Source organism: Theobroma cacao, chromosome 9 (assembly GCF_000208745.1).
Source record: "Theobroma cacao cultivar B97-61/B2 chromosome 9, Criollo_cocoa_genome_V2, whole genome shotgun sequence".
Taxonomy (NCBI): domain Eukaryota; kingdom Viridiplantae; phylum Streptophyta; class Magnoliopsida; order Malvales; family Malvaceae; genus Theobroma; species Theobroma cacao.
The window spans coordinates 6642642-6668014 of NC_030858.1; the positions used below are offsets into that span (position 1 = coordinate 6642642).

General features: G+C 33.5%; 4 protein-coding genes across 4 annotated transcripts; 2 read left to right on the forward strand and 2 right to left on the reverse strand.

The window, feature by feature from the left end:
* Nucleotides 7591-11475, forward strand: LOC18588727 (zinc finger CCCH domain-containing protein 34). Its single transcript, XM_007013324.2, has 3 exons — nt 7591-7847; nt 8673-8783; nt 9812-11475. Exons 1-3 carry the CDS (start codon nt 7758-7760, stop codon nt 11228-11230), a joined length of 1620 nt encoding a protein of 539 aa, XP_007013386.2. The 5' UTR covers nt 7591-7757; the 3' UTR covers nt 11231-11475.
* On the forward strand, nt 12507-13079 carry LOC18588728 (uncharacterized protein At1g15400). The gene has a single exon (XM_018127009.1). The coding sequence runs from the start codon at nt 12768-12770 to the stop codon at nt 13077-13079; it is 312 nt and encodes a 103-aa protein (XP_017982498.1). The 5' UTR covers nt 12507-12767.
* On the reverse strand, nt 15767-17544 carry LOC18588729. The gene is made up of 2 exons (XM_007013326.2): nt 16971-17544; nt 15767-16031 (listed from the first exon to the last, which is right to left on the reverse strand). Exons 1-2 carry the CDS (start codon nt 17391-17393, stop codon nt 15876-15878), a joined length of 579 nt encoding a protein of 192 aa, XP_007013388.2. The 5' UTR covers nt 17394-17544; the 3' UTR covers nt 15767-15875.
* Nucleotides 20086-21726, reverse strand: LOC18588730. The gene is made up of 3 exons (XM_007013327.2): nt 21390-21726; nt 21148-21253; nt 20086-20596 (listed from the first exon to the last, which is right to left on the reverse strand). The coding sequence occupies exons 1-3, from the start codon at nt 21530-21532 to the stop codon at nt 20339-20341; spliced, it is 507 nt and encodes a 168-aa protein (XP_007013389.1). The 5' UTR covers nt 21533-21726; the 3' UTR covers nt 20086-20338.

A 25373-nucleotide genomic window follows, 5' to 3' on the forward strand; every position in this document is an offset into this window, starting at 1 on the left:
ACTCCGATTAATGTTGTTCCGTTCCTTTTTTTTTTGTTAAATTAAGATTATTTTTACTCCGCAGGCTATTCGAGATGAGGTTGTTCTTGATACTGAGACTATTCCTGTTGTTGAAGTTGTTCCTGAGTCTACTCCAAATGTTGAGGTTATTCATGATGTTGGAGTTAATACTGATGATGTTAGAGCTATTCCAATGACTCCTCGTGCTTCTTCCTCCCCAATGCCAGAACACAGAGATGCAAGTAGTGCTTCTGACACTCAAGTAGCACATACTGAACAAAGTAGTAAGAAAGTTGACTTCCATGGCTTTCAAGTTTCATTGGAGTATGTGGCATACTTGGAGCATGTTTTCAATATAGAAGGAGAGTTTTGGAGCACCTCCTTTGTAAAGAACGTAGACGTCATTTGCTTAATGATGGAAGTGTTAGGTAGAGCTTTAGCCATTTCCCATGCTCCACTAATGAGTACTTCACCAGAGGAATTGCAACAGATGTTACAGGATTTCGATGATGCTTGTAACTTTGGATTCAAGCTTGAGTGCCTCAGTGATTGTAGATCTAAAGCCAAGATTTTTCTCAACAAGTCTTCCTTGGAGAATGAGTTAGAAGACATTGCAGTGAAGATAGCTTTACTGAAAAAACGTGAAGCTGAAGTACAAGAACAATTAGATGTATTTGCCAATAATAACTCTTCTCTATGGAGTATGTAATTGACTAGTCTTTTGCTTTTCCTTTACTCTTTTTGAAAGCTCATTTGAACTAGTACTTCGTTATTGATATATCATATTTCTTTTTCTTTTGTAATAATAATAATACTAAACGCTTGTTGCGTATTTATTCACATTTCATATTATTGTGTGTGGCCAAAAGGGAACTCTCAACTTTACATCAAGGAGATTAACTCTAACTTGATATGAAGGAGTTTAATTCAACCCTTAAAATAAGTAAGCATAAGAGCTGTGGCCAATTTGTGAGTAATAAGCTAGGGCCAAGAAATAAGCGATAAAACTTGTGGCCAATAGCATAACATCATTATAGCTAAATTATGAGCGATAAAGCTAGCGGTTGAAATATGAATAATCAATTATGGTCAAAGAATAAGCGATAAAGCTTGCGATCAATAGAAAAATATCATTGTAGCCAAAATATGAGCGGTAAAAGCTTACAGTTGAAGTAAGAATAATGAACTATGGTAAAAGAATAAGCGATAAAGCTTGTGACCAATAGTATAATATAATTACAGCTAAAATATAAGCGATAAAGCTAGCGGCTGAATATGAATTTTTTTTTAAATGTCAAATTGCAATTCATAAAGCAATGAAGAGTCAAGGTCATAGAAATATCATACATGAGCAGGAAGCAGGTTGTTCTAGACCTTATTGTTCTCAATCAATAACTCTCCTGCTTGCATTTTCTTTTGGAATATTTTTTTTTGAAAAGAATATTTTCTTTCTTTACCTCTCCCTTAAATTGCATTCACTATTAAAATATTCCTTCTATCGAAACTAGTAGCCTCCCTTTGTCTAAGAACCATATTATTAGTTTTTCGTACCGCTTCCTGTACAAGTTGGGCTTGAAAAGTGGTGGGAGTGAAGGATGCAAGTTGAGATATGGTCTCCAACATCCGCCTATTGTTGTCTTCCAACATTTGCATTCTCTCTTAAGAAGCCTCAATCATTTTCATCAGCTTTTGGATGTAGGTGAGAATAGATGCATCTAGGTTACTAAAGGAATTGTCTATTTCTTCCAATAACACAAAGTTTTTCTAGTAAGCTTTTACTTAATGCAATCACTCTTCCCCAGTGGAGTCGCCAAAATGTAAAAGGGGTTTTTGTGATAGGGAGAGGAAACGTTGCAAACAAGTAAAAGGATGCGCCGGAGGCGGCAAAGAGGAAGATTGAAGCAGTTCCTGAAGTACTGAGTGTTGTGGCAGGTGAAAGACAATAAAAAGAGACTTAAAGAGATTCAGAAAGTACAAGATAATTAGAGAGAGAATTTAGAGAGAAAAACTCTCAAGTTGAGAATGTGTTAGCTTGGAGGGGGAGAGAAGAGTCCCTCTAAATGAACTGTGAGGCTCTATATATAGTGTTAAAAGTGGCGGTTACTCAAGAATAGGCTTTAATGCGCCTAATAAATGACATTATTATAAAGAACATTAATGTGAGTAACCGTTACTGTAATTAGATGTAATAAGACTTGTTTTCAAGTAAAATGTAATAGAAAAGAGGTGTACAAGAAAATGTACAAGAGAAGAAGTTGTACGAGAATATGTACAAGAGAAGAAGCTGTGCGATAAGAGGTACAAGAGAAGAAGCTGTACAAGAATAGGTACAAGAGAAGAAGCTGTACATGAATAGGTACACGAGAACAAGGTAAGAGGGTGAAACACTTGTACTTCAGGAAAAGGTTCAGAGGAAGACCTCTTAACTACCTCTATATCTGAGCTACCAAGCCAAACTCTCCGAAACATTTCAAGATGAAAGTAACCCATGAACCCTGCCACTTATTCTGAGTTACTTTCACTGTCATCCAAGTGAAATGGTTATTCTATTCAAAGTAGTTGTTCTACTTGTATTAGTTGTTCCATATGGATTAATGCTTTACTTATTTTAATTGTTTTGCTTTAAGGAGTACTTCACTTATTCTAATTGTTCTGCGTAAAGCAGCGCTTCACTTGTTCTAGTTATTTTGCGTGAAGTAGCACTTTACTTGTTTTAGTTGTTCTCTGTACAACATTATGTTGTAACATAATTCTTTAGAGAATAGCTATTAACCAAAATCAAGTATCTACAACCATAAGACTATATTAGTGACCTTATAATTTAATATTTGATTTTCACGTATTTGACACTACATAGCATACTAATTGTTGATTTTGTAGTCATTTATGTACAACTTCTGGGTACTTTGAAATTTCTACTATATTTGCCCTTGCTTTAGACTTTAGAGTTCAGACAGGCAGAACATTTGAATTTTGTTTGTACATACAACAAGTCGGAAAATCACTTCTTGACATCAAATTTTGTTTACTTGCCATGTTCAGGAACATAAGTTTCTCCGATGTTGTTAGCCATTTCCAAGATGTTCAGAACAATACTACAGTAAAGCTTGTCAGGTTTCTTTTCTATTTATTTATACAGGAAGAGGTGGCTTTTATGATGACTTACAGCGTTGATTGTCGAAATCTCTGACAAACATTAGCTGAATCTGATGGTCTCTTCGATCTATACGCAGAAATTGAGAGGCTCGGTTTCTATTTTGGTGGCCCATACACCAATCCAAAAGGAAACAAAGAGACTTTTTCTTCTGATATTTGGTGGACCTATTTCTATATAATGGATAGATAGTTGCTTGCCGATTTGTTCACGTCGCGATCATGTCAATGCAGATACACTCCTACATGAGAACCAAATGCTAAGGGATATTTTTGAATTGCCAATAAAGTTCACCTCTTCGTTTTCATTTTCATTTTCATTTTTGCTCACGCTGCCTTTTTAGATGTTTTTTTGCATTCTTACATTTTTATTCACAATCATGCCATATGAATTTCTTTGTCCACAATCCATAATAATACATCTGCAGTGTGTATCCAGGAGGCAATACGAGTCAAGTCATTTAGCAAGTTCAAAGCCAGGGGATATCGAAGTGTTAAGGCAGGTATTCACATGTTGGAACTTTATCAGAGATTCTACTGAAGGTCATTGTCTTAATTTTTGGGTGTACAGAAAAGACTTTTAATTAAGTTTTGAGACCTTATTATACACCATGATGCCAGCTTACACCAAGTAAAGAATTCAAGAAAAGAGGCCAAACCATCACCAGGAAGATCTTTCAAATGGATGCAAACCCAACTCCAAATGGTAGTAATGAGGTGCTAAGTCTCATGATGAAGATCATTCGACCTACAATCACGATCTTGTGAAATTAAAGCCCTCAATTTCTGCAACCAATCTACTATTTAGGATCCTAAATTCTCTTCTCACTTGTTTAACATTGAAACTGGGTGCTTTTATCTCTTGCCGAGCTATTGACGTCCAGATACACTCCCACTATGAAGAAACACATTGGCAGGGTGGTTAGAGCTGGTTTTCTTTCTCTATATATATTTTTATTTCAATAGAAAAAATAAAGGAAAGAGATTTGGAAGTTGTAGAAATAACATTGCCAAGGACTGGGGTTCAGACATTGTCAATAATTCATCAAAAATTTGGAGAATGCGGTGCTGGTTATATTTCAAAGGATGCTTTAGTAAAGGCTCACTGCCTATTCTTGTAAGCAATTACAATATTGATTTTGTAACTCAACTTTTTTTATTTATCATCATAGAGGGTTTTTCTGGTAAGAAGAGAGAACGTATTATAATAAGTAAAATAGAATGCATAAGAAGTGACAGAGAAAAAAATTAGAACGGTTTTTAAAGTGTAAGTGCTTTGATGTTTACATCTTGGGCGTAATGCACTTAAAGAACATCTTGGATATTGTGCATTTGGAACGTCTTTGGACATTATACATTTGGAATGTCTCTAAGCATTACATACTTAGGAATGTTCTTAGACGTTGCATATTTGGAACGTTCCTATGCTTTAAGCCCTTGGAAAACATTTAACGTAGTTTTACCCTTTACATGAAAACTTTATTATTAAAAAATAAAAAATTTCATATATAATTAAAATATTATAATTAATAACAAGCCTTGTTGTGTGCAAATGAAGTTATTGATTTATAGAAAATCTCTCCGGATGATAAAGAGTTCAAGTTATATGCCTTTTAATAATAGCTTCACGGAGATTATAAGAATGGATTTGGCAGAACTACATCATGCCGTTGATTTATAAAAAGGTTGAGGGGCCTGACAATCAATCCATCACTTTTCCAATGTTGTAAATTGCCGTCACTTATTTCTATTTAGAACGAGAAGAAGAAGCCGAGCAAGTAGTGCTTGAGGCTTTACGCATTCGTGAGAAGGCAATTATTATAATACTAAAAAGAACTGTGTTCTACTTAGATAAGTTAGGGAAAAAGGATGAGAAATTTTCTCTAAAAAAATGTACAGGCTTCCAATGAAATACAAATAAGTTGTTCAATGTTAATATGGCATATTCTCATTTTCTAAAAAAAAAAAAAAGAAAACATAATTATATGTTTTAAATTTACGAAGTAATTCTTTGACACTTTCCTACTAAAGTAAGTATTGAGTTTTGAGATTTTTTTTTTCAGTTGGGTAAGTAAGACTTATTTTAAATTTGAATGCCTTGCAATTTTTTTAAAAAAATTTATAATAACAGGAAAAGTTCAAGTTAAGAGGTGTTGAGATATTAAGAAAAGTAGAGATATACGTGAAAAAACAACAAGATATCTAAAATGATTTGTTAAGAAAATTTAAAATATTAGATTCGCACTAAGAAAAGAATTCCAAAAATCTATAAATAGAGAGAATAATTTGGTAAAAATTCACAATCAATTTCTAAAATTTTTTCCTAAAATTTCTTTGAATAAGCGAGCTTTCTTTACAACAATATATATTTTTTATCTTATGCTCGTTTCTCTTCTCTTCTGTTGCAATGCAGCTTTCATAAAGGGGAAGGGAAATAAATTTTTTTGTTCATTATTGATTTAACATAGCTTTATGTAAAGGGAAAGGAGAAGGGACATAATTTTTTTTGTTCATTATTGCTCTAACATAGTTTTTGTGTAAGGAAATAGTTTTTTTTTATGTATATATTTAATGATTTATATATTTTTATCTGTTTTGTTTGGTATCAAGATAAGAATAAACAAATAAATATGGGCATTACTATAAAAATAAAAATAAATAAATAAAATATGAAATATTAATATAATTTTAAAGATGTAACAGTACGTAAATAGGAATGATAATGTATGAACACTTATTTGGTTGTTCATGCTTGTAAAAATTCTTTCTTTTTTCTCTTATGAAAGTTATGTTAAGAGAAAAAAAACAAGAAGGTACAGTATAAAAAAAAGAACTTACTTACTCAAAGAAATTTGACAAAGAAATCTTAGAAGTTAATTGTAAATTTCTACTAATCTATTCTCTCCTATTTATAGATCTTGAGAAATTATTTTCCTAGTAAAAATCTAACACTTTAATATTTTTTAGTAATTTTTTTTAATATCTCTTTGTATTTTCACATATGTAGGAAGTTTAATCTGCAATGGATTGATCACTTTTTTGCAACTTAATTATTCACGTTTCTGGTCTCCCTGGGATGATGAAAGACTTATGTGGTGAGGCCAAAGACGGCTCACATGGGGAAGTATGAAAACAATCTTTTATCCTTTTCCCCTATCTTAGTTATCTAAAATCATATCAAAGAATATGTAAGGAATAAGCATTAAAATATTTTACCCTTCAGTTAAATGATAACATTTTACTTTTAAAATTTAAATTTATTTTTTGAATCTCTTGTAATTTTTTTTTCTTCTCTCCAACCACCACTGCCTAGAATCTTATAACAGACCGCGCTTTTGGTGTGTCGAAACAGTGCAACCAACAATTGATTCTGGTTGCTAGCGACTAGATCGATCGTTGACAGCGGCGACCCAACGTACTAGTGACCCGAACTGGTCACGACGATTGGTGGATTGATGCTTTGGCTACCAAATCCAGCCTTGGTTCGATTGTTAAAGGGCAAAGTCATGAAGGACTTGATCGAAAACCTACCAAAAATAAGAAGATTTGAAAAAAAGAATAAACAAAATTGGAAATATTTAAAATATGCAAAGGCATAATTAACCATCCCAAAATACGGTGATAAAGGTCATTTTCGGTCAACCAAACTTACGAAAGTTTATCAAAATCTCATCTTATTTTAGGTGTCAGGTCGTTGGGTCATTCATGTTAATAGTTGAGTTAAGAAAAATATTTTTAATAAAATTAATACATTAAGTGGTAAATAATAAATACTATAAGTCTAAATAATGTCATACCTAAATAGTCTAAATTTATAACTTAGAAAATATATAATTAAAATATATATAATTTAAATTACAAAATTTAATTTCTAATTAGTCATCTTTCTTCTTGTATAATTAACTATGAAATTTAATTCAAAGTATTATTAGAATAATCAATCATATTAAATTAAAAGAGGAAGAAGAAAGGGTTAGGATTTTTTTTTCTAAGTTCTGCGGCAATCATTTTTTGAATTTTAACTTTTCGTATATTTAATTTTTTTAATTTTTACTTTTTTTTAGCTATCTTTCAACTTTATAACTTTTTTCTTAGTTATTAAAATATATTATTTTGGTTAAATAGCAAAACAACTTATAGTTAAACTAATCATTATTAAAAGTGATGTTGTTGATATATGTCAAACCCATTCGGTTCAGTAAAAGCCCATTCAATTCATCAATTTTCTTATTAATTCAACGAGTTAAAGCGGTTTAATACAAATTAAAATGACACTAAAGATTATGATTGTGGTTTTTAGAAAGTTTTTCTCTTTTCTTTTCTTTTTTTTTTAAATTAATATAAAATAAGATAACGGCTGATGAAAAAGCCACGTGTACCATCCTCTCAAAACAAACACATACCTTGAAATTGCATTAAAACCCAAACAATGCCATCATTGCTCGCTCGCGCTCTCTGATTACGCTCTCTTTTCCAGTTTCCGCCATGTAACCCATTTTACCCAAACCTAAGCACTCCCCTTCTAACTCTTCTTTTTCTCTTTCAATCTCTTTGATAAAAAAAAAAAAATTATAAGGAGAGAGAGTTTTCCTTCGCACATTCTCATGCAAAGCATAAATATAATGGAGGAGGAATTTCTGAAACGTAACACCGATTGCGTATATTTCTTAGCCTCTCCTCTTACTTGCAAGAAGGTTCTCCTTTTCAGCCCAAATCACTCTCTCTTTCTCTCTTTTTTTTTTTTTAATTTTGATGTTATGTTCTCTGGAAGTGAGGTTTTCGTCTTTCACTCTTTCCAATTTTCACCGCACATTTCGCATTCGGTTCTTTTCTCTTCTTTTTTGAGGGAATGTGATATATTTCTGGTCCTGCATTTTAAGGATCTGGAGATTCTAGGGTTTATTTCTTAACCAAACGATCTTAATTTTCTCCTTTTTTATCAATTTAGCTTTCATTACTTGGAAATTGTTACGCCTCTCTCTTGGTTTATTTTTAAGAAATTTGTGTGTTTTTTTTTTCTAATTTTCTTTTCCATTACTTACTAATTGGGAATTCTAGTCTTATAAGACTCTGTTTTGACGTTTTCGTTTCTTATTAGTATTAACATTTTCCTTCTTAAAAAGTTGTTGAAAGGTAAAATAAAACGTATAAAAACTAAAATAATCTTATGTGTAATTGTTTATAAAATGTTTTTTTATTTTGAAAAGCAAAAAAAAAATATTAAAATGTATAACTATGAATAATGTTGCCTCGAAGAGATTATAATATTAATTTTTAATTATTTTTAAAATGTTAGTGTTTTTGTTTCCAAATTCTACTCGTTTTGCCTTTTGCTTGGCTGGTTCTGAAATGCTAAAGTCATAAACATTGATGATACGAATATACATCGTTAGCTTTTTGGCGTATAGATGTTTTTGTTTTCTGTACTCGTTTTATGCTTTGTCAATCCTTCGGGATTTGTAGTTTCATTGTTTCTAGAATGGCCTCATTTTTTTATTTTTTAATCCTCTTGTTTCCAGGGAATTGATTGTGAGTATCGACATAGTGAAATTGCCAGGCTCAACCCTAGGGACTGCTGGTACTGGTTGGCTGGGAACTGTATTAATCCAACTTGTGGTTTTCGGCACCCTGTAAGCTCACATTCTGTTTTAATAAGTTCATATTGACTGTTCTGTTGGACTGATATATGGTGAGCGAATCACTGTAAGCTCACATTCTGTTTTAATAAGCTCATATTGACTGTTCTGTTGGACTTATCTATGGTGAGCGAATCACATTTTTACCCATTTTGCTATTTCACGGTTGAATTTATCATTTGTTGAAGCTTTTAGAACAGAATTTTGCATGGGAAAAACTCGAAAGGTGTCATAATAGGATTGTATTTATGGATCAGTACTTGATATGTTGCCTGGATATTGCACATGCTTATGACATATACATTTATTACAGTCTTCTCTAAGTTACCTGAAATTTTTAGATAATTATAAGATGAAGAAAATCCTGAAAAATCTTTGTTACGTCCGTTATTGCTGACATGCCATGAATTCAATCTATTTTCTATGCTTTAGATTCTCATCATGTTAACATCAACCAAGGAGCATTAGAAGCAATTATCTGTTAAAATGTCAGGCCATAAACCGTTTTACAAGTGGTACTGGTGTTTGCTTTTCAAAAAAAAAAAAGTGGTACTGGTGTACGACATCTAAGCTCTATCTTAGGCTTCATTTGGTTGATGCTTTTGCTTTTTGTTTTTTGTGATTTCTTTTTTACTTATATATATATATATATATATATATATGTATGTATGTATGTATATATATATGTATGTATGTATTGNTACTTATATATATATATATATATATATATATGTATGTATGTATGTATATATATATGTATGTATGTATTGCATTCTATTCGTTTCTTGTCAAAAAATAAGTGAAAAGCAAATAACAAAAGCATTTACCAATTGGAATCTTAGTATTTTTGGGCTGATACATTATCCTTTTGACTGTAATGGAGCTGGAGCCACTTTCTCCCAGATTTTATTTTTTTATATAACTCTTTTTTGAATGAGTTATTAATTGATAATCTTGACTTATTTTTTTTGTTACCTGCTGTTTGATGATGTCATATGAACTCAATTCTTCTGTTTTCACAGCCCTTGGATGTGCACACTCAAGTGTCATCTGAATCTGCTGCATTGCCATACCAATGTTCTGCACCAGCCTGCAAGACCAATGTTCCTTGTTACTTTTACTTCAATGGTTTCTGCAATAAAGGCGACAGATGCTCTTTTTTGCATGGTCCTGATGACAATGCCATTACCGGAAATGCTTTGAAGACTGATGCTCTTCCAATGGACCAGAAGAAATCCTTTGAAAATGATGCTGGAGCAGTTCCAACAGAAAGACATCCCAATCCATCTAAAATGGCCCCAAAGCCTAGCAAGGAGATGGGTGCGCAGCTTAAAAAGGACCTCCAACAATCAAACCCGAAAACCATGCCTCAAAAGAGTGTCTCTCCAAAAATGTCTGTAATTGAATTTGAAGAATCTGTTTTTGTTGAGTCAGGCTCCTTGCTTCTAAAGGATGGCATTACTGAAAGCAGATCTCCTATTTGCACAGATAAAAGTTCAGAAGAGCAAGTAGATGACCATGTTGACCCAGAGGAGCGGTGGGAGTCCTCCCCAGGTTTTGATGTTCTTGTGGATAACAAATCAGAGGATTTGGATTATGAGAATGATTCAGAGTATCTACCGGTCCCTGAGGAGGAGCAGATGGAGCACTTCTTGAGTTATGATTATGAAGATTCTGTTCAGCATGAGGCTAGGTACCCCAAAGTAGAACTCCCGCATGACCGAGATGTATATGATGCTTATGAAGGTTCAGACAATGAGTTTATTTCTGATAATGCGAGGAACCCTCCTGCTTACCCCATAGATAGAAGGCTGGATTCCATATTTATCCACAAGAGAAGAAGACTCTCACCTGAACTGTCAGATGATGAACAGATGGGTGATGATCTTAGAGACTATTTGAGTAAACGCAGGGTAGTTGAGGGCAATCCCCCTAATTTCTTGTCAAGAATGTCCGAGTATTCTCATCTGATTGGTCGAAGTTCAGAAAGGCCTCAAAGGTATATAATGGGTGGGAAACTAAGGGGAAGATTAGCATCAAAAGTGGGGAAGCACTCTTTTGAATCAATAGGAGACCAAGGTTATTTTTCTAATGGTACCAACAGGCGTGGCTGGCTCAAGCGCTTGGAGCCTAAAAACTCCACCAGGCGGTCTTATAGGGAAAAATGGCTGCCTAGACGAAAGTCTGTTTCATCTGAAGTTTCTAGAAATCTGATTTCTAGAGAGAGGAAATCCACACACGCATCTACTGCTTTTACAGGTCCCAAGACCCTTGCCCAGATTAAAGAAGAGAAGAAAAAAACTGAAGAAAATGGAGGGAAAATGAGGCATTCTGGCAGAACTGCATTAGCGGACTTCCTGGGTCCAAAGCCATTGAGTGAAATCCTCAAGGACAAAGGGGGGCTAGATACTGTAAGGGATGGAAATTCTAGCAGCGGCTAGCGAAAAAAGAAAAACTTTTGGAGTTGATAGATATTACGGTCCTTAGCCTTTTCTTTATTTTTTTTGAATTTACAAAAAACAAATGATACCTTTGTAGAAGACGAGGATGACAAATTTTGCTTTAGTTAGACCTCTTGGCAGATTCTCTCTAGTCTTAAATCTGCTGGTCCGAACTTTTTCTCTTACTACTGGCTTAGAATGACGAGGGCTCTAAGGAATCAACCTACTTTTGGAGTCTTTCAGTATTTCGTTTGTAGCCACCTGATATCCCACTTTTAGAGAAAGAAGCTCAATCTGGAAATAGGCTAGTCGCTGGCCTATCCTTGTAGACTTTTCAGAAACTTTGCTAGCATCACCATTAGTTCTTTACTAGGGATCTAGCTCTAGTTTCTTGTACATGGTTTTTCGTAAGTCTATTTTCGTGCATTTCTATTGCCTTTTCTGTATATAAAGGCACTGATTAACTTGTTCAAATAGTTAAAAAGACTCTGTCAACGTCTCTGTTTGTTTCATCTTTTATGTGTATTGATTTTCAGTTGTTTTCTCCGCATGCCCCTTACCAACTATGGGCGTCTTCGACATGTAGAATGTCCTTTGTTTTTTCCCTGGCTACAGCCTGTAGTGTTGATTAAAAGCACAAATTTTATTTTTTATGATAATACAGCTTAATTAATTTATTCTTGTTTTGGCCATGTTCGTCTGGATTTTTGTAGTCCAAGTAGGGGAAGTAATTCTGTTGAAATTCCATTGCCCTTGTACTCTGACTTGGTTTTATTTCAATGATGACTCTACCAAATTAAGCTTTTTGACAAAATAAAAGTCAAAAACCCAAGACATAAAACATCAAGATCAGACGAAGGATCAAAGAAATTTGCAAGATTAATCAAATGTAAGGAATTGAGTACTAATAGAGCAATCAGAACCAAGCCTTGCATTTTCTTTGAATATTTAAACGTTCTCTCTCTTAATTCAGCATTTGCTTATTGCCATTCAATAATTTATTACACCAAACTCAAACCGAAATCAGGATTATTATAAGTAAAACATTACAATTACAACATTTTGGGTAATGGGTCAAAGAATTTTAGAAAGCTTTGTTTGATAATCAGAATTTGATTTCTAGTTATATAGCCGCCTGCTATCCGCGTTTCAATTGGTAGACCATGGACCAAAACAGTTTTCTGGTCCAAATCTCTGATTCGGTGCTTTAAAAGCTTGCCAAAATTAAGGGAGCTTTTTTTTTTCTTTTGAAAGTTAAGGGAGCTAATTAATAATTAAAGTTTCCAAAATCCCATTCTTATCCATGTAGATACCATTTTATGAACTTTCCTCATATTCCTTACTTGTCATTTTCCCCTCTTCCCACTCTTTTATATACTTACAACACATTGAAAACGTTGTATTACACCACATATCTTTGGACTCAACGTCCTCAACCTTCTGCCCGGTCGAAAGCTGTAGACAACACACCCAAAAGTCCATAGAAACAAGAAGAAGAAGGAGGGGGAGGAGGCAGAGGAGGAAGAGGAAAGAAGAGATGGAGATGACGGGTTTGCAAAGGTCTACTACGTCGTTTAGGAGGCAAGGGTCGTCGGGGTTAGTATGGGATGACAAGTTCTTATCAGGAGACCTTGACCAAATGAAGCTTAATAATAATAACAACCAATCAGATGGCATGATGAGACGTACCCGATCGGACGGGGGAGGTGGACACATGTACCGGGTGACGAAGGCGGCGTCGCCGAGCATAGACCCTCCCTCTCCTAAGGTCTCCGGTTGTGGCTTCTGTGGGGTTTTCGGCAAACCGGACGCAGCCAAGAACAGAAGATCAAACAAACGTAAGTCGTGATGAAATATAGCTTTGTACATGTTTTGAGTATGCTATACACGGCATTTCAATTCCATTATGTGTGAATTTTCCTTTTTTAATTTTCCTTTTTCTTTCTTTTTTTTTTTTTTTTTGAGGGAGGGTTAAATTTCCACACATAGAATTCCAGCTGAACACTTTATCTCTTTCAAAAAAAAAAAAAAGGGGTTGTATGGAAGCACAAACCTCAAACTTGTATGTTTGGTTTGTTTCCAACAGCTTCTGTCTCATGGGATTCTGTCATAGAGATTGTTCTTTTTTTCAGAGCTTTGTGTTGATTTCCTTCTAATTCCTTTGTATAGTTTTGGTCTTCAAGTTTATGCTATGCATCAGATATAATTTCAATGAACCATAAGTGAAATTTTATTAGCTTTAATTGCTCAATCTCTCCTTGATAGTTATTCTGATAGACCCTTGAAGAGAATGGATTTGGTCAGACAACAATTCTAATTGGAACAGTTATTCAATTCAGTCTTGACCTAGGCATTAACAATTGAAAAACCTTAATGCTGCCCTTTTTAATTTTAATGATTAATGGTTACGCCTTTAGCTTAGTTTCATTGGTAGGCGGTAAGTATATGGTTGGAAGGTAGCCGACTTTTAATTTGTTTGTTTTCATCGCCGATGCCACAAAGATCATTTAATTGGCTGCCCGTACGTCACCGATCCTACCTATGCCCCAATAAAGTTCCAAAAAAATTAGATATAAACAAAAATTATTTAATTAACAATATTCATTTTCTGGCCACTTGAACATTAACTCGAAGAAATTAGAAGTCTATAGTCAGCAATTAAGGTCATTTTCTAGATGTTTTTTTCAATTTTCTTGTCTAAGGGCACCGAGCTTGGCTGTTTCCACGATCTCCTTTAGATGGGCTTTGTTGCAATATGGAAGCCATGATTACGTGGGAAATGTGCAAGTTGATTAAGGTCACCAGCGTGGGCATAGGGCACGGGGCTTCCGCGGCCTACCTCTAGTTCCCCCACCTAAGCTTAGCAATACGATAATGAAACATCATAGAATATTGAATCAAAATAACGCTCTCTCTCATGATTACTTTCTTGTTTTTTTTTTTTTTTTGTTTTATTTCCCCCACTTTTCAGGTTCTAGCCAAACCCTAGTGTCTACAAAGATCTAACTAAGGAAGTTTTATTAAGTTGATAAAAACTTAACTAAGTCTTTGCTTGAATGAGTATGTGCTACTCTCTTTAAGCTTACAAAATCTAAAAGCCCAATGATTAGGAGCGGCGGCCTATTGCATACAAGAAAAGATTAATGGGTAATTTGTATTCAATTAAAAACTTGATTTTATTGACTTTACATTAATGGGTTAGTTACTTGGATATAAATAAATATATATATATATATATATATTATTGTATACGGCTTTCTCATGAATTTTTAAAAAATTATTTAATATTAAGATTATAAATATGACACAACCGTTTTTTGATTGTTATTTTCTTTAAAAGTTAAGTCAAGTAGGGTTTATGTGAAGATAATGTTGATGAGACTATATATTTAACCTTCAAATCTACGATACTCAAAAAGAAAAAAAAATGAAGGTAAAAATATAATATAAATTTAATTACAATTAAGTTGGAAATCTTGAAATAGACAAAATGAAATTTTTGATCGGAAAATTCATTAATTTGCTGGTGTGCCTTATAACTAACCAACATGTTGAAGTTCATCAAAAGTAAACCAATAACCCATGTATGAGGAATAAAAATCTTTTAAGACAACTCACTTAAGCTTTACGCTTTGGCCCCTTGTTGGAGTTATCTATACACATTGACATAGCAATACATATTTTCATCAAACATAGACTTTTTCCATCATATCAATAAGGTTAATACCTGAAATGTGAAGAATTTTCTAAATGCAAGGTTTCAAAGGAAGATAAGTTCCGTATTTTAGTGTATAACACTTAAAATATAATTAGAGGATGGAAAGACCAAAGGGAAAAATCAAATTAGACCCTCACTGCTTTTCCAGCTATGCAAGGACAAATCAATCCGGCCATTAAAACATAGCCATCACTCAATCTATCAGCAGCCACAGAGGGGCCAAAAAGGGGTCAAGTCTGGCTGCAATCATGCTTGCGGCTTGACGATCTAGCTAAGGCACTTTCTTTTTTTTTTTACTTTTACCTGTTTCTGAATAGTATATATGAAGTCCAGGAAGAACAGAAAGAAGTGGAGAGGGGAAGGGGGGAAATGACACAATACTTTAACCACCTTTGGTTGAAATTCATTATCAAGATTAGTCGTTGCTTGATGATTGAACATCCCAAATCTGAAATCTTCGCCATCTAAATATTATATAAGTTTTTCCTATTCTTGGAATAACCTGGAACAGTGTTGAATCAATCACAGAATGAGTCATCACTAATGTGACATAAGTAATTATATTGTTTCTACAGGTAATCTGATCTGACAAAGTTAATTGACTTTAAGACAATACAATCTGATTGATTCATCACTAAATGTGACATAAGTAATTATATTCTTTCTACAGGTAATCTGATCTGACAAAGTTAATTGACTTTAAGACAATACAATACTATTTCTTATTTAAACTCGTTAAATAATGCATGCAAGAATTCATATAAATCGAACACTTTGTCACAGTGTTTTGTCATTTACAAAATTCATGCAGACAAAAAAGAAAAAATTAAGAAGAACAAATTACCATCATGGGAAACTAATTGAGTGAGAACTTGAGAAAAGGAGGAATTATATATTTGATTAAATAACCTTGAATTTCTATTTAACTCAATTTGCAACCCTCTGAACTTTGGTTTTAAATACTAAAATGTACAGTTTCTCCATTGAAAAATAAAGAAAGCAACCTGTTGAGTGTGTAACAAATGAGCCGAAATTTGAGCCCACAATGCAATGCCAGGCCGGTCCATATACTTTATCAAACTCCTGCATGCAAAAAGTTGTCAACCATGAGACAAATATATTGGACAGAAAGAAGGTAATACAATGATTGACTCAAGACAGATTGGACTTTGACATGTACTATTTCGCCGTTCACCACATGTCTCAAGGAAAAAGAAAAAGAATAAGACCTGATTATTATAACATGATACTGTTTGTACTGGTTTGAGGTTTTTGTGGCTGTCTTCACATGGCCTGTTGGGTCCTGGTCTGATCTCACTACTAATTTACATACTTGGAGGTTTGAGAATTAAGACTCTTTGATTCTGCTATTGAAATTTACTGGATCTACTTCAAACGTAGTTCATTTAAAAAAGCCCAAAATTCTATTTGAAATAGAGTTACATAAGTAAGTTTTGTGGGTGACAGATGAGCGACGTGTTAAAATCTTTGTTTCTTTTTTTTTTTCCTTCAGGGTACTAAAGAGAGAAAAATTTTCCCATAATTTGACTAATTAGTTCTATTCGAATGAGACTTTCATTTCCCAGATTGTTACGAATAGCATAAACTACTGGTCAATGGTTCCATGTGCCCCTGAACAATTCTCAGATTCTGCTGAAAGAAACAGATCAGAAAGAAAGTCTTAACGTATCTGTCGTGTAGGTATTGTCTCCCTCCTTGTGGGGTTCCATGAATAAAACTCAATCATTCAAACTAGGCAAATCCAAAAAGAAACGCCAAGAAAATTGTTCACAAAACACTTTCAATCTACCTAGCTATAGTAGTTTTGCCATTACCACTATCAACTGTGAATAGAATAAACCTATCTTTCCTCTACAAATTTGCTCATCATTCCTTTTTTCCCCCGGCAATATTAATATGGCAGTGATGAGGTAATGTACAATATGAAAAATTCTTAAATAAGATAGTTATCATAGAATGAAGGGTACTTAATGAAAGAACTGGCTGGCTTTTGAAACATACCTTCTTCATGTTATAAGCCATGTGTTTTGAGCTAAACTTCTCCAAACTATCATAAGTTCTCCTGGCACAGCGGAAGGCATGTACTTGCATGAATCCAGGCATGTCAGAAACCAAAACCTTCACCTGAAGAAATGCAATCACTGATGACAAGTTTGTTTCGACGTGAGACACAGACTTCCTTCCTTCAACAAGCTTTGCTTCTCCTCCTCCTCCTCCACCCCCAACTCCTTCTTTTTCTATTTTTCTCGGGCCAGCCTGCTCTATAGTATGACAATTTTCCAATTTCTTTAACAACGAACTCTGTGAAACAGGCTTGATATTTGCCACTGCAGCTGGCTCGGATTTTGGCTTGTGACTTTTAGTACTGGACCAGTAGAAAGTGCTCAAGAAACCTTTCTTCAGCTTATTCTCTTTGGTAGCCATTAATTTCTTTAGACTCCCTTTCTCTCTCAGAAAGGTGGTAATGTTCTATTCTGTTATAAGTGAAGGTGCAGGTAGATATAATGTGAGCAGGGGAGGTGTTTGGGAATCATTAGCAAAAAGGAATACCCTTATAAATAATACTATTGATTAGAAAGTAGATGGAATACTTTATAGCAGCAAACCATGTGTTATTGCCTGTGATCGAGGATAATAAAAGGGTGGTGATGCTTTGACGAGATTTGATGGGTTTTGTTTTTCCTTGATAATCAGTGTAATGAGGTTAGACTTGATTAGAGTTTTGGGGCATATTTGTCTCCAACGAGTTTGTTTCTGCAGAGCCAGCACCACATGGACCCCTCCCTACACACTCTAGTCCACAGCCTCTCTCCATAAGGTGCCCAACGAAACTGTCACTGTGTTTGTTGTATCCTTACCTTTCTTTTTTTCTTTTATGTAGCACATGAGAGTATAGATATACGATAGAGTGATGAGAATCTAATAAAAAAAAATGCACAAGAGCAAAATTTATGCTACAAATTCGATTCAATTATAAGTAAATATGGTATCTATACAGATAATGATGGGTGTATTTCTGGTAACAAACGACAGAAAGCAATGATCAAATACTTCTGGATGAGTTTGCAATCTTTGTTAAGTAATGATGGCTCTTATTAATAATTTTGATTTCAAAGTAAGAAACTACCAGTGGCCACATAATTTTCCGTAGGCATGGCCACCGGTTCTTAGAGCTTAAATTCAATTTTGGAAGTATGAATTTGAAGTTTAAAATAGACGAAATGAGATCTAATAAAGGAGGACCACCTCCTGTTGTGTAGCTCAATATCATACTTACTACAAAAAAAAAAAAATCAAAGTAGATATTAAATTTGGTTTTAGTTTTAGATCAAGATAGGTTAATTTAATCTACCCTACTGCTAATTTATCCTGATATATTTATGCCAATGACTCACAAAGAAGAGTATTTGTGATTGGACCACATAGATTCGATCAAGGCATTCTATTGATGAGCTTGTCAGTAGTCGGCTATATAAAAAAAGTTACGATAACCAAAAGTGAGAAAAAGGCTACCAAAGGTTTTTAGTTTGGACCTAGCACGATTAACAGTGCAACGTTCTCTCGATTTCAGTAAATTGACTTAGAAACAAGGGAAGAGCATGTGCATTTCTTCCTTCTTGACTTAGAAGTGAAAAAGGAGTTTGTAATTTTTCCAAACTGCTTAGTTCAACATGTAGTTCAATTGCTCAAGATCTGCATTTCTTATAGTAATCTTCCTTCAAATTTCAAATTCTTTACTCCATGATGACGTTATTTTTTTATTAATTTTAATAATGTTTTCAAAATAATGTCATGTCATATTCAAATGACAACATGCAATAGAAGGTAGAGTATGGGCAATTTGGAAGAGAAAAGGATTAAGGTCACCTTCAGATTAAAATACAATATATGGTTGGATTTTTATATACTTGTCAACCTAGAAAAATGATACTAGTACTATTATTTTATCTTCCTCCTCACAATTTGACTTGTCGCTGAATATCATTTTGGATCCTTTGATGATCTTCGAATCCATGTCCGTGAATCAAACCAAGGAAACTTCAATCATCTCCAATTAATAAAGGAAAATGGGATAATGTTTAATTTTTGAGGCTATGATATGTATAACAATGACCCTTCAATATGGTCCTCGTAAACCAAAAATTTTGGCCAAAAGCGAAGCCATGGACCTTCAAAATAAGCAGTCCTGTTTATCTGTTTCCCAATTAATTAATGTGACATGAATATGTGGGGGAATGGGGATGGCGTATCTGCTTGAGGGGAATTGATGGAAGTTTTTGGAGTCTGGTTGCTTATCTTTAGAATAATAATAATCTATCTAGTTTGTTTCATGGTGGGGCTTTAACTTTCAAAGCTTTAAATGGCCCCCTTGCTTGCAGGAATCTGTGGGCTAAAAGCACGACATCATAAGCCATTTATTGAGATGGTTGTGTTTACTGGTCATTAGCAAGAAAACCGACTTCTTTCGTTATGAACTTTTGCCATTTGGTGTTATCTGATGAACTCTTCATATGATGTTTTCTGATCGTGTGGCTTTCCTTCATCTTTTTGACAGTGCAGGAGTGATCTTGAGGTGGATGAAATTATATTATAACAAGCAACATTACTGAAAGAAACGAATTTTAGCTCTAATAGAATGTAGTAATGGACTTTTGAGGTGTGTGCATAATAAAAAGCATTTCTTTCGTGGTTTCTTCAGCGTTTTTCTGCACTTTATAAAGTAATAGTTGCTTCCTTCTATAATCTTTGTCTGGTAATGTAATTGTACTGACGACAATTGATGAGTTGCTTGACTCTAACTTACTGGTTACTAATCTGTTTTTTATGCTGTACAAGTCTTGGTGTGTTTGAGCTGCTAAGGTTAATTTCGTTGATTAAAGCCAGATAACAGGATGAAATTAAGTTCATTGAATTTACAAGCTAACTCTCTTATAATATGTAGGCATGAATAAAAACATTCTCCAGCCTGTGTCTAGCTGATATAGTCTCACTAATGATCATGATCAATTGATGGGAAAAGAAAAAGAAATAGAGCGTGTTTTGGTGCAAAGAAGTTGGCAATCAACTGTTTGGCTAGGATCTCCCTGCTTCTCCTTGAATCTCTACTGTTACTTGATTTAATGAAGTTTTAGTTGTTTCATCAAAAAATATACAGAGTACAGGAACTAACATAATTTTCTACCCTTTTTTTTTTTCTGTTATTGACCAGAAATATCTTAGAAATTAGCAAAACGGCCAACAGGTTCAACAAGACTTCGAAATATAGAGGAAAATGTTCACAAGTTGGTTAATTAATGATCAATCTTAATTATCTGTTTCGCTACCTATACATGATATAGATTTTAATCTCCAAGACTCCGAGGAAGTCACTAGATATTCACTACATATTCAATGTTCTGCTGTTGCTGCCTCTGAATGTTGCAGTTGATCAGTGAGCAGGACGGCATAGCATCTTGAGGCAATGGAACCACAGGGAGGTTGTCACAGTTGCATACTTCAATCATGGTGCCATCGGGGTCATGGAAGAAGAGTTGATCAACGCGGATTCCGCCGTCCTCTACACCGCCTTTCACGTACTCTAGCTTCATCTCCTTCAATTTCTTCTCCACTGTTGCCATGCACTCACACTGCCAACAACAATTACTTCAATAAATATATATTTACAAATCATACCAAATATCCCAATCGGCGTCGGTCAATGATAAAGCTCGTACAGAAAACCAAGTTTAAAAAATATGTTTTCTGTCCTGAAAACCTGCTAATGTGCTGTTAAAACAGGGTCAACTCACTGCCGTGGGAGTTAAGGAAATTAAATTGCCAGTAGCTTGGGATTTTTGGACCATGATAGTGTTTTTCTCTTATGTGGGCCTGTTAATGTGTTTGATTCGAGATTTGGGGCTTTTCGTTCTTTTCAGGCCGAGAAGTAGATTTGGGGCTTGGGGGGATGGTTACTTCGGGATGTTGCTTGGTTAGGAATTAATGGAGTCTTAGGCTTTGCGATTAGTCCTGCTGCAAGGGAAAAAGGATATTGCGACCCGCCGCGTAACGCGAGCTTCGCGCTGCTTGGTTTGCAAAACAAGTTCTGTCTATGCACTGAATTTCCTTATTAACTCTGAAATATTCCTACTAATATAGTAATATGTAAGTATTAGCATATATGACATGACAATTGACATACCTGGAAAGAAATATGATTGTCCTTGGGATTAATACGGCCAATCTTAGGCATGTTATCAGGATTTTCAGATTGGAGAAGATGGATGCCAATGCCATAATTGAACAGCCTATTCTTGTCAAAAAACTATGAATCAATATTTAATAAAAATACAAGTTTAAGAAAAAACTTGACAAAAAAGAAAGGGGTTCATTTTGTTCTTTCTGTCTTTCTTATGCTTCCGATCTGAGTAGACAGTTCATTACCATGCACCAGAGAAATCAAAGGAACCAGGTCTCTTGATGGGAAAGAAGCCAAGGACATTCTGATAGAAGTCAAGAGATTTCTCGATTGATCTGCACACAAGTGAAACGTGATTCAGGCACTTCAGCTGCAGAGGATTCTCCATGTTTTTCTGCCTTTAATTCTTTCGTCCAATCAAGCTTAAATACTTGCAGCAAAACTTCTATATGCAAGAGAGAGTAATCTTTAGAGAGAAAGAGAAAGATGAAGTAATGGAAGTTGTGGGGAAACGAGTAAGGAGGGTTTGATAAAGATGAAACATTTGGAGATTGGACATCGCTCTGCCTTGCCTCTATATATAGAGGACTGACAAGGGTTATCTTCTATGTGCATGAGCTCATTCGATGAGATTTCATTTTATCTCTTTTTCTTTTCGAATTTGGTAAATGAAGACAAGATTACTCAATCGGGCGGTATCTTATCATCATTAAACAATCACACGTAGATTCCACGTTTATAATTGGAAAAACAGATTAGGAAGCAATTTTACTTTTCGTTGACNAAAGTTAGAATGTAAAGAAAATTAATATTATATATATATATATATATATATATATATATATATATATATATATATCCTGTATGACAATTATGTTGCTGACAGAACAGCTGTCTCGACCGTGTGAAACTATTCATCCATAAGCCAAACTTAAAACCAGAGCCCCCTGGCGGTCAGTGGTTCTGATGAGACAAAATCTTTGCAACAAAAACAATTGGTTTTTCACTTCCACTTCGTTGACAGGTTGTTTTGGTTGTATCCTCAAGCATCGTACCACAATCAAAATTCGCTTAGGTTTTCCGCCCTTTCCTGCATGCTAGGAAATTTCCTCTTCTTCTTCCTTTTTTGTTTCCCCCAAACACAGCGGTTGTTCACTACGGATTTCTAATCTAAGCTAGACCCTTTCAAAGCTTCATGCCTTCGTTTTGGAGTTGTACATAAATAATTTAATTAATTAAATTTGTAGCCTGAATACGCTGTCTTGCCTTGATTCATTGTCATGCAAGGCAGTAAGGCAGCTACGCTAAATATTTTTCGGTATCGATTGTGATGTCCATTTTCCATTAATTGTACCTAAATAATGTATATTAGGTATGCAAAGCGTGTTTCGCATAAAATATTAGTGGTCTCGAAATTTTCTGTCGTTTACTTATTGATGTTTCTATGATTTACATAATCCCCAAATGCTGCTCCATGCCTCAAAGAAGTAATGAACCAATGGAATTCAGTGCTTGAGCAGACGTGAAACACTAGAGATGGATTTAGTTAGAATATTGCAAGTGCTGATTTCTTGAGACAGACATGCAAACTGCCAGTTTTTGGCACTCACATCCGCTAATAAACGCGTGGTGAAAGTAGCTTTCGCCAATATAAAGGAAAACAAAAAACAATTCCATGACCCTTGTCTAGCACATGTGAGGTACGCAGAGATGACCATGACCACATAATTCTTCTTGCTGTAATCGATGGGAATTGTGGAGATCCTAAGCTTATCACAAGAAATTAATTAGCATCGTCTGAATTATTGTTATTATAATAATAATATATAAAAAGCAAGTAGCAAATGATATTATATTTTTGTATATATTATTAAATTAATTATTTTGTCCTTCGTTAACACAATATATACCTTTCATAATGATTATTTATTTATTTATTTATTCACATCAATTAAAATTCTTATTAAAGTAAACTTTCTTTAATTGATAATTTTTTATTCACTTAAATATTAATTCATTTTTTTATTAACATCGAAAGCCTGAATAAAGTAAACTTTTCCTAATTGATAATTTTTTTTATTAAATTATATTAGATAATTTTTATCCATCAATTTTCTTATAAACATTTGAAGTCCTTATTAAAGTAAATTGTTTTTTATAAAATGTAAGTTTGGCTATATTAAAACCTAAAAGAAAAAAAAAAGAGAATTAGTAATTGTTATCTACCCCTTTCCTTTTCAATGTTCAATTCCTTGTTAAAATAAAATAATGATGTCTTTAAATTTTTTATAAAACGCCTCTACAAGATATTTTTGATATATTATACTGTCACAAGAAATTCACCGTACCTTACTCCATTTAAAATGTTTAATTAAGAATAATGGTGTAATAATATTGTCATTGATACCATTCTTATAAATATAACTAAGCAACACATATAAAAATATTGAAAAAAGCAATTAAAATAGAATAATACCACAAAATGATGGTTAAGGAAATTTAAACTATTATTTTTAATATAATAATTTAGAATACATTACAATTATGTATCTAATATGTATATAAATCATAATCTATCGAGATTTAAATTATTTTTACTATATCCTTTCTATAAATTTTTTATATGTATTTTCCTATCTCATGTTTATGGATGCTATAGGTATGTACCACCTAGTTTGCTAAAAGCTTAGAGGTTACCTCTACCCAAGGCAATCGATTACACTTTCATTATTATTCCATTGATTTTTTATTAATTCTTTACACAAAAATTAAACTTTATTCAGAAAAAATATTTTTAATTGAAATGCTGATAAACTAATTATTAAAATATACAATAACTTTTAAATCTTTTAAAGGAAAATACTTTTACTTTTTTAATTAATTTTTTTTTCTTTAAAGTTAATTAAAAAATCATCTTAGATTGAATAGAATATATTAAAGGGTTAGAAGTTTTCAAAGTAAGAGAACCAATATTCTTTTGTTTTTCTCAATTTTTTGATATGTTAGTTTTCTTAATTTTTAACGATATTTTTATAATTTAGACATTTAAAATACATTTAGGGTAATGTGATTAAAAAAATAACATTATTGTATATTAAAAATCCGTGTCATGCAGTGCACTAAAGGCATGTTATATGTTTTGAAGATACATCTATCCATAACACAGGTGTAACAAAGTTTAATTATTATAAAATGTTTTAAACACCTTTAGGTATAAAGAAATAGCAAAAAAGTATGTTATATATATGATTACAATTTTTTTTTGGAAATGTCAAAAAATATCTAAATTTATATATTACATTTTTTTTCTCAATCAATAAAAATCTTTTTTATTAATAAGGTGGAGGGTCATTTTAAAGAATACCAAACATAAAAACCGTTCAACAATAAAAATAAGAAATAACAGTAAAAAAGAAAACAGACAGTGCCTAAATATTCCATATCTAATGACAAACATCAAAAGAAAACTTCAAATTGATCTCCCTTTTGAATGTTATAAAGTGAACTAGTGTTCATTGAGCTGATGCCAAACAATTTTACTAATACTTTCTACTTTCATGTTATGTTTTTCACTGTATATGTCTTTAGATACACACAATAATCCTTGACTTTCCTAACCCAAAGTTTTATATCGAAGCCATCAACTTTTGGGAAAACAAAACTATGTTCTGTCTGCATAATGCTGAGTTAGAATGAATATTATTGTTAATATTTGCCAATCTTATGTGATTTTTTTTTTCAACTTTGATCTTATTACATTTAAGAGGTTATAACCAAAACCTAAATTCCTTGTATAGATCTCCCAACAATTAGAGAGAAGTAATAGTTTTTAACTAATTAAGGATGTCTCCTATATCCTAACTTTATTGATTGAAGAAAGTAACAATGGCTACTTTCTATTATATACATAATTGAAAGCTGAATTCAGCTCGCTATATATAAAAGAAGTCGCCGAGGAGAGCAGGAAAATTAAATCGGGGAGGGCAACGGAGAGAGAGGCACAAAATACTAGTACAAGTAATTAACTAATTCAACCATCTTTTTGGGGGTAGGTACATGATTTTTGGAGTCTGCTAAGAATAGTCTTCCTACAAACATGAGAGAGTAGTGTTTGCCTACTGCACTGCAGCTACCAAGAGTTTTCGTGATGACTGGTTTCAAGCTGTTCAAAGTCTGCTCCAACGCCAATCTTTGCGGACTTATCAGTGTGGTCCTTTAAAATCACTGCC